Genomic DNA, 14,090 nt, shown 5'->3' with positions numbered 1-14,090 from the left:
CGACTTCAATTTCGTCGGTGATTAATTGCTTTAAGACTACTTTTACCGCATCGTAATCAAACCGGCGTTTCAACAAGCAATTAGGATACCCAGCTTGTAACTGTGGCATTCAACAAATGCCCTGTAGACATCGATTGGATGCACAGTCCCAGCCACTGACAATCGGCCAATTGAGCCTTGGGAATGGGCGCCGTACTCGCGTGTTAAGCGTTTAAGCTTAAACGCTAGTCCTGCGGTGACGGAGCTACCCATTCCCGACTCAAAACTGACAATTCTGGATACTATGTTCAACCATTCTTGTGCTGCCTGCATAATAAACACAGCAATGAAAATTTGAAAACGAGAATAAACAAACAAAAAACATACGGCGTCGGGGCTGCACGAAAGTAAATCAACTGTCACGTAATTAAATACATGGCAGATGATTTCTCGGACGAAGCTGCCCACAGGAACACTACTGAATAAAAAACTTGGCAACAAAGCACTGAATTCTCCGATGGCGGACGCATTATATATGCAGAATCCGCCATCGTCGCGCCGCTACTTCCGACCTCCGATCCTAACTTGACGGGAGGGAAATAATGCCTTCAACTTATTCCCGTCAAGGTGACGGGTTTCCTCAAAGGCGAAGTACCGCATCAATATTTCCAAGTCATAAACTTCGGCGAGGAGCTAAAAGTAAGATTATCAAACATAATGTTCAATTCAAAAATACTAAAAACATAAATGTGCTAGGAAAAAATACTTACATCGCGATTGAAATGTGTGGTATCGCAAACACGGACTACGTGACGCATTTTCTCCAACGCCGAGTGCATTCGACCATGTATGTAGAACGGCCAGTTCTTTGATGATCTGACCAACAGGCCAGATGATAGACAAAAATCTATCAATCTGGTCCCGTAATCGCTAACTAGGCCGAGCACGTCCGATGCTGATTTCCCACTAACAACGGCCTCCACGCGGATGTCGGGCCCTAGGACGGCGTCTTCAAGAAAGTCTAGCATACAGCAGATAAACTGTGTGCCTACTTTCTCGAGATCCCTGATCTGAGACATATCACTAAGGCCCGACGAGGGCCCGCCCAGCATCAACCACGTGAAGACCGAGGTGGTGGACAACGCCCGGCGGAGCATGTGCACGGCCGGATTGTACAATTGTAAGTATAGGCACTTCGGCAACAGATTCTATACCACAACAACCAACAAAATTAATATTACACAAAGGAAACTATTTATGTATTTCGAAAAAAAAATTACCTGGTAGACTGGCTTGACGCCGTCGGCCTTAAAGTGGCCGTAGTCGTAGATATCAAAACCCGGGTAAAACCTTACCTTGGTCCTGACAGCTAATGCCTCCTTACGGGATGCAAACGCCGCCCGCACCGACGATTTAAGTGCAATGGTGGCTGCTACGTGCACTTGCACAATCACAATCGTCTTATGGTACGGGTCGAAGAAGCGGCCGATATAAGAGTTAAGCTGATCGGGTGGCATCTGAAGGCCATGCGAGGCAACGTAAAACCTAAATTACAAAAATAATAATGAAACGTAAATTTCAAAAAAAAAAAACCAGAAACTATGCCTTAAAAATGGTATTAAAAAAAACGTCCATTAACGGCCGTTAAAAAAACAATCAATAAATTAACCCAGAAAACAACCACCAAAAAACATCCCTTAAGAAAACAACGCTAAAATATAAAAAAATTAACCTATAAAACATGCAATTACAACAACCCATAAAAAACATCTCTTTGAAAAAAAGAACAATAAAATACTTACAGGAAATGGCACGTCAAATTTTTTTCATTGGCTATTCGGTCGGCTTCAAATGTTATTTTAACCCAATCACTTGGGTGAATATACCATCTTTTGGTCGATGGATTGCCAGCCCAAAGACGCGTTCCATAAACAGATTTTTATAATTGTAAGTTTCTTGGACATTTGATCGGATTCCAAAGAAGAGGATGAATTACAGGATTCCGAATCGTCTGCCGCGGAGTGTCGTGGAACGCTCACCAGCACTCGCAATGGGAGAGCCGGGTCACTTCCTAAAGTGAACTCGAAATGTTCGAAATCTAGACAAGACAAAAAATACAAATTAATAAAGATAATCGTAATAATGGTTATGAATTAGAAATATACTCTTTCGGGTCTGGCCGAAAATACCAGAGAGCATTTTAACATTCTCGCACTTCACCATGTTGCCATCCGTGCTGACATTGAACGATGACATTGGTCTGTAGCCGGTCATACTGGAAAATCCAAAGACGAAGCTGTCGACGTCGGACACGACGTCCTTCAACTTCAGGTAATCCGGTATGCCGAGCTTTCCAAGCTTGTTAACAAAAATCATAATACAATAATTATATACAAAAAAAAATTTTTAATATCAAACAATACCTTGGAAACAACTTGAAATAAATAAATAAACATAAAATCATAAAGACCAAATATTTAAAAAAAATAAATAGAATAAATTCTTAAAAATAAAAAAAATAACAAATATCATAACCAAAAAATTACAATAATGGTGATGCGGAATAAATAAAAAAATAACACTTAAACAATTTGTGTACTCACGCGTGGTAGTGGGGTATTACAATCTTCAATGCAGCCGGGACTTGGCGAGCGCTCGGGTTCCTACAAAAACGTAAAATTGTAAGAATCAAAATACATAAAAAACAAATATAACACATTAACTATCAAGTACAAAAATAACAAAGATACGTGATAAACTTACGTGCGATGGTCCGGTGAAAGCTTGAGCTGCACTAGCACCACTAGTCTGAATAACAAAAATACATGAAGTCACATGAAATTACAATGAAAAAATAAATAAAATATACTTACTGAAGGTCCTTGATCCATAACAGATAAATTGGAGGAGAACAAAACGACAAAATATCTAAAACAGTACCTATATTAATATAGAGAAAGAAAGTAAAATTACAATATATAATAATGGTGAATATTCAAATAATAGGTACTTATAAAATACCTATTGGTATTTATTCAATAACCGAATTAGAAGCAATATTAAATGCTGATAAAAACGACATTTTTATAACACTTACAATAAATGATTAAAATTAATTAAATATAAATAAAAAAAACATGATTATACTCGTGAAACACCCATACAACAATTTGAAAATAACAATATTTTTAAAACATTTTCTCATCAAAAGGAAAAAATGTTTTCAGATTAATATTTTACAGATATTTTTATTTAATTTCTAAAAAAATATTTAAAAAATAATATTTTTAAAATGTATGTAACAACTTTTATGGAAAATGTTTCTGAGAAAACGATTAAAATATATTTTATTGTCATTAAAAAAAAATATTTTACTAATATTGTTGATAAATTTTTTTAAAATATATTGTTGAGATTTTTCAAAAATATTTATAAATAATATAATTTAATCTATAAGAATATATTATAATATATAAGATTTATAAAATATAGCTATTATATAAATACATATTATTATTATGTATATCTTAAATATTTTTTAAAAAGTTACAGTCATTTTTATGATAGGATCTAAGTTAGAAATAAATATTTTAAATATTGCAATAAACATCAAAATAAAATTAAATTATTAAATGATAAATAAATTATATAAATAAAACGTTGACCCGCTAACTCTACCCCTTCTGGTGCCGAAACAGTGTTAAAATATGACATAAGAGGGTGATTTTAACATCAATTATATTATTATTTAATAAACCATAATAGATACGAAAAAATGTTAGAATGTATAACTTATATAAAATTAAGTTTTATCCAAAATACTTTCTAACAAAATGTCTTTTAATTCCATTAGTATATATATATATAAAACATGAATACAATTAAAGGTTATCGGTTGGAAAAATTTAGGTTTTATTCATTTAATTATTAAAAATTATTGGTTACCACTGTAATGATGTAATCTTAGCCATCATATATCTTAAATTTTAAATGTATAATAAATAATATTCAATAAAATACAATGGTATATATAATAATTGTAATAATAACATATGTATAATAATTATAATAATTGATAGCTTTAAATATAAGATGAAACTCACGCATAATGCACATATTCACACGCACACACTCGTATCTGTATACACGATTATAAAGAACAGGTTATGCATCGGAAGGAATATCTTCGGTCAGATTTTGTTACAGTGGTGTAGTTCTTCAAACCGCCGAGCGCTGCAAGTCATCCGTGTTACATATTAACATTTTCCTATGCAAACCATGTTAAAACTAATTTTTTAATTATTAAATTAATTAACCTTTTGTTTAAATTTTAGAGTCGTATTCATAGGAAATTTATAGACTTGAATTTTGGGTGTTGTAGCCTACTGTATTTTTATACTTTCTTTTTTTTATTTCGCCCCTACGTCTCTAACAATGTAGAGAAACTTTGATGTTAATAAATTATTTTTCATCAAACTAATTGAATTATTATATCGTTATTCTGTGTGGTACAAAGTAAATATAGTTTTAAAAAGTACATTTTATATATTATATTTACACATACCAATTCAAGCCCTAATATAGTGCCAAAACTATAATTTATTTGATTAAATTAATCTAATCAAATCAACTCTACATGTCAGAAGATGAATTGAAGGATCCAGAATGTTTGAACCTGAAAAAACACAAATTAAATAGTAAAATAATCAATAATTAAGTGAAAATTCTATCCGGAATTTTTATTATGTTTATTCATGCACAGTGAGGTCCATCAGATTAGTAATGACTAATGAACCAAAGCAATTCATTTTTTAATAAGGTAATACTTTTTTTACTAGTATATTTAATAAAGAAATAAGCAATAACAATTTTTTTTATAATACATGAAAGAAATATATAAAACTTATAAAGCATAAAATAACTACGAGTACAAAGCATAAAAGCAGAATATAAACATGTATCAGAAATACATATAATATAATATAAGAATTATATATTTGACAATTTTGCTAGTTTTTTTTTCTTTTGAGCAATTTTTTCTTTTCTATTTTCTTGCACGGCATAATGTCGAATGCGCATCACTAAATAGTTACTTATTATTGAAGAAACTAAGCAAATTTTATGTGTTTCACAAGGAAATGAAAACACAAAATTTTCAAATATTTTATCCACAGCTAAGTCGAAAACATTTCTTTTATTGCAGTGCTTAGCAAAAGAATTTTCCACTTTTGATAAAAAATAAAATAAATGAATATTTGGATGCACCAAGCCACCTTTAGATTTTAAATTCACTAGTTCTGCTTCAGGTAAATCAACGAAAGCATTATTTGATTTTAACGCTTTACTACATAATAAGCAAGATGTAGTTTTTAATAATTTTCTTGATATATACCTAAGTAGTATACATTTGTATGTTCTGCGCACTTTTGACTGCGGAGATTGCAAATTTTTAAGGGGGATTTTTCCCCTCAAACTTTTTTTTTCTCCGCTCTACCAGACTGCGGTGATTTTAAAATTTTTAGGTGGATTTTCCCCCTCAAACTTTTTTTTCTCCGCTGTACCAGTAAAAAAACACTGATTTTCAAAAACCATAATGTATGTTCTGCGCACTTTTGACTGCGGAGATTGTAAAATTTTAAGGGGGATTTTCCCCCTCAAACTTTTTTTTTCTCCGCTGTACTAGTAAAAAACACTGATTCTCAAAAACCATAATGTATGTTCTGCGCACTTTTGACTGCGGATATTTTTAAAATTTAAGATATAGTTTAAACCAATTTTTTTTCCCCTGTTACACATAAAGTTTAAACAGTGTATACACACTTCAACACTATTTATTCCCTTGTAAGTTAAACATTCAGGTTACACAATAATTTCATTTTTTTTTTTTTTTTTAATAATTATAGATAAAAGTCGTTTTATGAATTCATTTCAGTTCAGACAGTTCAGTTAATATTCAACCATCGTTCAATCAGGTTCTGTTAGTTTTAATCAAGTTTAATTCATTTAAGTTTTTTTATTTTTTTTTATAAAAAATGAATTTTCAACAAATTAACAACAGTTTTTGTTCACTTGTTTCGTTAGTACGAAACAATGCATATCCTACATATCCAGAATTCACTACATTTATATCAAGATTGAAAACATTCAATTTATTTCCGTTGACTTCATCTCAAGATAAATACTCATTAGCTGAAAGCGGTTTTATATATTCAGGGAAAAAAGATATTGTTGAATGTTTTTGCTGCGGTATTATATTGCATCGTTGGAAAAAGAAGATAATCCATGGATTGAACATTCAAGATGGAATCCGAAATGTGTTTTTGTATTATTATCAAAAGGAAATCAGTTTGTTGAAAATGTAGTAAAAAAATATGGTAAGATTATCGATATTTGTGATTGTGATTGTGGATCAAGGTCATATGATACTGTTGTTTAGTTCATTTAACTTTCTATATTTCAATAAAAAAAATCTGAATTTAATAAACTTAAATGTGTTAATAACTTATTTAATACCTCGTGAACGTATAGCCTAGTGGGATAACGCGTCTAATTTAAATTTAATATGTTAATGATTTTTAAAAAATGTTTCAGGTTCTATCGAATTAGGTAGGTAAGTATAATAACTCTTTACTGTTTATCCAACTAGACACTATACGTTCACATTTTTTTTCTTTTTTTTTTTCTTTTGTAACCTTACATTTGTTTAGTATATAACATGTATGGATAAACAAAACTTGTTAGTTTGAGCTAAGCTGTCTAGTGATCATATTCATATTTCTAGAAAAAAAATACTGTTTACTGTTTTTTTTTATTTTATCAATATGAATCCATCAATCGTTGTATCAAAATCTGTGTTCGATATTCGTCCTTTTAGTAAGAAAAGTGTAACCGTTGGACTTCTAGTTAATAAGCAAATTTCAATTATTATATTATTAGAATGTAAATTAACTAAAAAAGTTGTAACGTTAGATCTTGATCAGTGGTGTAAGTTAATGTGCGAAAACAATTTTAATACAATTATCGAAAATTTGCATACTCGTTGTAAACGTGTTAAGATAGCTGATAATTTTTTCTACTCTGTTAATGTAAACCAATCAACTATAGTTTTATATTCTAATGATAATTATATAACATTATCTCATATTGATCTTCATCGTTTGAAACAATTACAACATTGTATTGACTTGTATATTGTTGAAAAACAGAAAAAATTGGAATCATACCAAAAAACGTTTGATACAGCTTATACGTTAATTAAGTCTGACGTAAATGGGTTACCATCATCTTGTCAACGAAACGAATTTACAAATCAATATATTCAAAATTATGATTTCAGCTACAGCAATATACAAAGTGAAGATTGTTCATTTATGTACGAGTTATTACAATTTCATTTTAATTCATTGTCGAACATGATATTACAAGATTTAGTGATGTAATATAAAAAAAGTTTCTTAATTTATTTTAATTTATCGTTCTTGTAAAAAAAAAAAAAAAAAAAATGTGAAATTAATACCACTTGTATACTAACTTTCAATATTTTTATTTTTATTTTTTTTTTGTTTTTATTTTTATTTTTATTTTAACCTATAAATGATTATTATTATTTTTTTTTTTTTATCTAAATAATAAAAAATAAATATAAATATAAAAAATTTTTTTTTATTAAATAAAATTAATCCAACACCATATCCTATTACATACATTTTATAAGTTTATTTTTTTTGTTTGTGTCTGATTAGCTTCTTGGCGGGATGTCGCATCATTTTGTCGAAAACAGATTGAATGAGCGTCACCATTTCTTTGGCTGTAGTTAAATCATCCGGATGCTGTCCTGTTAAAGATATTTTGAGTGAGCATTCAGCATGCTTCCATCTAAAAAAGTTAGGTTAGGTTAAATTACATTTTTATTATAAATATTTCACTTTAGTTAAATATATATATATTATTATTATTATTATTATTATATTATTACCTATCTTGCAGAGCAACTTATCAATTTTAGCACATTTATAATGTGCTATAGTCCAGTAATCTACAGCCGTATTGTCTACAGGTGTCTTAACCGTTAATGAACAATCATCCTTTTTTATATTCAAGGTGTTCTCTGCATCGGTTGGTATAGTTGGATCTGTTATTAAATCTAATATTTTGTCTGTATAACAAATAGCAGTGCTCTATAAAATAATAATTAAATTATATTTTTTTACTTTTTCGTAATATGTTATAAATTTATATAACTCACCTTTTTCGTCTTTTTCGATACTGGTTTCTTCTCCGGTTTTACAGCTAACCTTTTCGATGTACCTTTTTTTTGAGATGTTGTTGCAATATTATCCTATAATTAAAATAGACGATAAGCTGATGACGGTTTACAAAATAAATTTTTCATAAAATATTTAATGTCTTTTAATTAAAAATTATATATTATATTATAATAAAAAAAAAAATGAAAAAATAAATAAAAAATTAATGTTTTTTTTTACTTACTTCGGAAAATACAACCGACTCCTCGTCATCGCTTTTAAATGAGTAGCAGGACATTTTTTCAAAATTAAATTAATTTTATTAAAAAAAAAAAAGTCTAGATTGTAAATCTGTTGAAGTAAACTGAATATACTGTATCGATGAGTCTCTTATATATATATTTATATAACCACTTCTACTCCTCCTCTTAAGTTAAAATAATCAGTTCAGCTAAAACACTAACTAGAATAAAATTTGAAAGGTACGTCTTTTCAATTCGAAAAAATAGAATGTAATAACAAGTACAATTTGTATCTAAAAGAATGTAATTGACTTCTACATTTCAATGTCAGATTTGAAAGGTTATATACAATTTAGCAAGGTACGTAAATTTAGCAAGGTAAGATTAAAATTAAATAATTGGTGATAGTAAACATGAAATAGAAACGTACGTATATTTTGGAGACTACGCCGCCCAAAAAGTTTAATATAAAAGCGGTTGTGGTAGTATTAAGAATTAGACATACAGCTAGTTCATATGTAGAAATCCTGCATATTATAATATATTAAATATTGGATTACGAACATAGTTTAAATAATCGTTTATATTATATAATATATATACACACATATATTTAAAGATTAAAAAATATGTATTTAAATAATTGGTTATAGTAAAATATGAAATAGAAACGTATAGTCGAATTTCCTGTTTATCATGACACGTACGTATATTTTGAGGGCTACACCCAAATAGTTTAATATAAAATGGGTTGTGGTAGTATTAAGAATTAGACATACAGCTAGTTCAGTAAAAACACTATGTAGAAATCCGACATATTACATTACTTCATTCCTGTTGCCCTGAGCTGATATTAGTTGGTTAGATTTAGAATAATAAATATTAATATATTAAATAATTGGATTACGAACATAGTTTTAATAATCGTTTATATATATATATATATATATTAAAAAAAAATATGTATTTAAATAATTGGTTATAGTAAAATATGAAATAGAAACGTATAGTCGAATTTCCTGTTTACCATGACACGCACGTATATTTTTGGGGGACTACTCCCAAATAGTTTAATATAAAATGGGTTGTGGTAGTATTAAGAATTAGACAAAGTTAAGCTTCACTTACGCATAGACCGATGACATTGTTCTATACTTAACAATACATCGAGCTTGCTTTTATTATATTCAGTGAATAAATAACTTTAATTTTAAATTTCTTACACATACGACAAAGTGGACTTCGTCGTTGAATCGTGCTGAACCATCTTCACCAAGACCGTTCACTACAACTAGAAGCCAGTATATTTTTTTTTTTCAAGCATCTCCACGCTAACAGAAATGTAAGTACTATTACTTTACTACTATTAACTAGCTTTAAATTAAATATTTACTATTATAATTTTCTACTATAAAAAATGATTCCATTTAATAATGGTATTTTACATAATTTACACCACAAATAGGTTCATTTGTATCAAAAATATAACATGTATTTGCGTTACATAAATAAATAAATTTTAGTTTTTTTTTTTTTTTTTTTTTACACCACGTTAAAAAAAAAACGAAATGAAATACCTATGTAATTTGTACCAGCCCTAAAATTGAGTATAGTACGAAACATTTTGAATAGTTCAAAAAGATTAGTGTGTAGTACAACATTTAAAAGTATGTCATTTATTATAATAATAATAATATGTTTAATTTTATATCTTCACATTTTTTTTTTTTCCAAACCACATATACACAGATACATCGTAAACAATATTTTGTGTTGTTACGTCTTATACACTTAATTTTAGTTATTATTATTTTTTTGTTATAATTAGCTTAGTTATAGTAAATGTACGGTATGTACACGGAATATATTCTGTGGTATATATATATATATATATATATAAACAAAAAATAGTTACTAGCTTTTTCTTTCAGAGTTTAGTTGATATAAATAATTATAAATTATGTTTTATTTTTTTTAAAAAAAAAAAATAGTATAATATACTTAACAAGAATTTACTTATTTAATATATATATATAGAGTTTGTTTTACTTATTTATAATTAAAGTATGATTGATTTTATATATTTTATGAATTATTGCTAAACAAAAATTTACTTATTTAATATATATATATAGAGTTTGTTTTACATTTATTTATAATTAAAGTATGATTGATTTTATACATTTTATGAATTATTGTTAAACAAAAAATTTACTTATATATATATACATTTTATTATAATTATAATTTTAATAATGTGAACAATGTTACAAATTATAATTTTAGTAAGTACAGATTAGATAATACCCCTTTTTTAAATTTTATTTGGTGTGAATTATAAACTTGAAAAGTGGTACAAATTATTTTTTTTAGATGTGGTGTAAATGAGATATAGTTTTTACATTACCTTTTTATATTTAAAATAAAAAAATAAACGAATAAATATTTACCTATAATTTCAGAATTATAAAATGGAATCTCCTCAAATCGTTTACCTCCGATCTTTGATTGAAGAATTACATTTGAATGTTTTAGAAAACCAAAAAAGTGTTGATCAAGATGAAGAAAGAAAAAAAATAGATATAAGAGCTTTAAATAAAAAATTAATAATTTATATAAAAAAAAATAATAGATCTAGTTGAAATAGATAGGTTAAGAAAGGAAAAAAGGGACGTTTTAGATGAGTTTCATTTTTCTTATTATATTGGTGAAAAATGTAATAGACGTATACGTTATCGCTCCACAATTTTAAATAATCAACTAGAAGATTTAATAAATAAATTTGTTTAAATAAATCTATTTTTTTTTTACCTGATTTATATTATTTCTTTTTTTATACACCTACTTATATAGAAGTATTACTTTGTTCATAATAGCTTTTCCAAAACATAAAAAAAAAAAATGTTTTTTTTAGAAAATGGATTTACTTAACCATATCTTAATTGAAATTCATCGATTGGATGAAGAAATCGATGATAATGATGAGAAGGAAGTACAAAGTAAACATGAACAAAGAAAAACTATAATTTTAATCAAAAGAAAATTTAAAATATTAAGATATGAAAAATACTTAGCTAAAACACTTTTACAAGATATAAAAAAATAAAAATCTTAAAAGAGAATATAATAAATTTGAGAAATGAAATATTACTTGTTAATAAATATTATGATTTGTATGGTTATGTTAGATTTCGAAAACAGACGTTAGCTTATCATCTGCATAGCGATTATTGTACATTATTGGATGATCTAAATTTATTAACAGAATCTTTTTGTTTGAATCTAAAATGATTTTTTTTTTTTTTAAAAAAAAAAACTAAGTACTCATTGTTTATTTAAGAATTTTATTATTATTATTTTTTTTTTTTTAAAAAATGTAAAACAAAAAAAACATACATTTATATATATATATATAAATTTAATGTGTTTTTTTTTTTATTATTTCAGTCTCATTATGAACAGAAATATAATAACAAAAAACAGCGTATGAACACGATTGGAAGTGGACTTATTGAAATAGAAAGATTTAGAAAAGGTTCAAAAACTTTCGTAATTAAGAACTGTGAAAATTATATAGATTACAAATTATTTTTTAACTATATTTTACATGAGTTAATTTTAAAGTTAAGACAATCGTGTATTAAAACGTCGATCAAATTTAATTTACACGTTGACGCTACTTACACACGTCCTATAACACATGATAAACAAGATGTAGCTTTTAAAACTTCGAATGTTTTAGCATGTAATTCATCCGATTTCGCTAGTTTGTTAAACATAAAGTTTGATAAAATATTAGCTGAAGAATCTGAATTTATTGCTAAAGGTTCAGGATGGACACTTGTTTCAATAGATGGGTTACAGTTGAGAATCAATTTAGTAAATCCATTAAAAGGAGGTACATATTTAGATTTACCTAAATTTATACGAGAAAAAAAGGCTATTATAAACGTTAAAAATAAAGATAAATACTGTTTTAAATATTCTATACTAACCAAATATGATAAGCGTTCTAATAAATCACGATTTAACCAAAAATATTTTGATTTTCTTGAAAAAAAGAGTGGGTTAGATTTTAAATGTATTGATTTCCCAACACCAATAAATCAAATTAAAAAATTTGAACGTTTAAATAATGTTTCAGTTAATGTTTATAGTTTAAATAATAAAGGTACTATTTTCCCTCTATTTATAAATAATAAAGAAGAAAAAAATCATTTTGATTTATTTTTTGTCAATAATCATAAAACATCACATTATTGTTATATTAAAGATTTTTCAAGATTTATTAGAAGTCAGAAAACTAAAAATTGTTCTAAATTAATTATTTGTAAGAGGTGTTTTACAACTTTTGGAAATAAACCATGTAAAAGTAAACTTTGGGGTGAAACAGGATTAACTGAACATAAAAAAATGTGTAGTAAGAATAAATTAGGAAGACCGATAATGTTTGAAGAAGGAAAAGAAAATAAATTCATATTTTTTAAAAGTTATAAAAAAACTTCTAGAATACCATTTGTTATTTATGCTGACTTTGAATGTATTTTAAAACCTAAACAGACAAATGAATTCACTAATACTAGTAAAACTTATATCACACATTTACATGAAATTATGAGTTATGCATTTTATGTAAAAGTTGACTATAATATTATCACAGAAAAGTTAATGCAACAGTTTAAAATTCCAACAAACATAATAATTTATAGAGGTATTGATGCGGCAAAAATTTTATGGAAAATATGATTGATATTTCAAAAAAAATAAATGATATTTATCAATTAATGTACCAATGATTACGTTGACTGAAAAGGAGGAAAAAGAATTTCAAATAGCAAAGGTTTGTAAAATATGTTTATTATCTTTTGAAGAAAATGAATTATTTAAAGTTAGAGATCACTGTCATATTACTGGTAAATATAGACAATGTATTTGTTTTAAATGTAATTTTGAAATAACCAACCCATCATTTGTTCCAATTTTTTTTCATAACTTATCTTACGATAGTCACTTTATAATTCGAGAACTTGGTTTTGATGATAAGAATATACATGTTATTCCAAATTCTGTAGAAAAATATATATCTTTTAGTAAAGAGGTTGCTCCGAGATTTAGTATAAAATTCGTTGATACATTCCGTTTTATGGCCTCCTCATTAAGCGAGCTTGCAAAAAATTTACTTGAAGATAAATCAAGGTTTAAAGAAACTTTAAAATTATTTTCTAATAAAACATTTGATTTAGTCACACGAAAAGGGTTTTCCCTTATGAGTATATTGATAGTTGGAGTAAATTAAACGAAACTCGATTACCTTCAAAATCTGCATTTTATAACTCTTTAAAAAATGAAGAAATTAATAATAATGATTATTCTCATGCTAAAAAAATTTGGAAAGTATTTAATATTAAAACTTTGGGTGAGTATAGTGATCTTTATTTGAAAACTGATGTCACCATACTAACGGATGTGTTCGAAAATTTTAGAGATTTATGTTTATCTACTCTTAGTCTAGATCCTGCTCATTATATGACTGCTCCAGGCTTTGCTTTCGATTGTATGCTTAAATATACTAAGGTTAAATTAGAAAAATTGGCTGATTATAACATGCTTTTATATTTTGAAT

The 14,090-nt window shown here is 27.0% G+C and overlaps 3 protein-coding genes across 3 annotated transcripts; 2 read left to right on the top strand and 1 right to left on the bottom strand.

Moving 5' to 3' along the window:
- Nucleotides 1–6,247: 6,247 nt before the first annotated feature.
- LOC126552372 (baculoviral IAP repeat-containing protein 7-like) lies at nucleotides 6,248–7,470 on the top strand (the record flags this gene model as incomplete). The annotated part of the gene is made up of 3 exons (XM_050207063.1): nucleotides 6,248–6,353; nucleotides 6,571–6,589; nucleotides 7,316–7,470. Coding segments are annotated over 3 exons (228 nt in total), but the record flags the coding sequence as incomplete, so codon positions are not given.
- Nucleotides 7,471–7,711: 241 nt separating this feature from the next.
- On the bottom strand, nucleotides 7,712–8,622 carry LOC126552006 (uncharacterized). Its single transcript, XM_050206474.1, has 4 exons — nucleotides 8,470–8,622; nucleotides 8,225–8,317; nucleotides 7,955–8,156; nucleotides 7,712–7,854 (listed from the first exon to the last, which is right to left on the bottom strand). The coding sequence occupies exons 1-4, from the start codon at nucleotides 8,521–8,523 to the stop codon at nucleotides 7,817–7,819; spliced, it is 387 nt and encodes a 128-aa protein (XP_050062431.1). The 5' UTR covers nucleotides 8,524–8,622; the 3' UTR covers nucleotides 7,712–7,816.
- A 3,331-nt stretch (nucleotides 8,623–11,953) lies between these two features.
- Nucleotides 11,954–13,213, top strand: LOC126552371 (uncharacterized). The gene has a single exon (XM_050207062.1). The coding sequence runs from the start codon at nucleotides 11,954–11,956 to the stop codon at nucleotides 13,211–13,213; it is 1,260 nt and encodes a 419-aa protein (XP_050063019.1).
- The last annotated feature ends 877 nt before the right edge of the window (nucleotides 13,214–14,090 follow it).

The sequence above is a fragment of the Aphis gossypii genome, chromosome X (assembly GCF_020184175.1).
Source record: "Aphis gossypii isolate Hap1 chromosome X, ASM2018417v2, whole genome shotgun sequence".
Lineage (NCBI taxonomy): Eukaryota > Metazoa > Arthropoda > Insecta > Hemiptera > Aphididae > Aphis > Aphis gossypii.
Note: the sequence above shows the minus strand (reverse complement) of the source record. Positions and strands in the feature narration are given on the sequence as shown.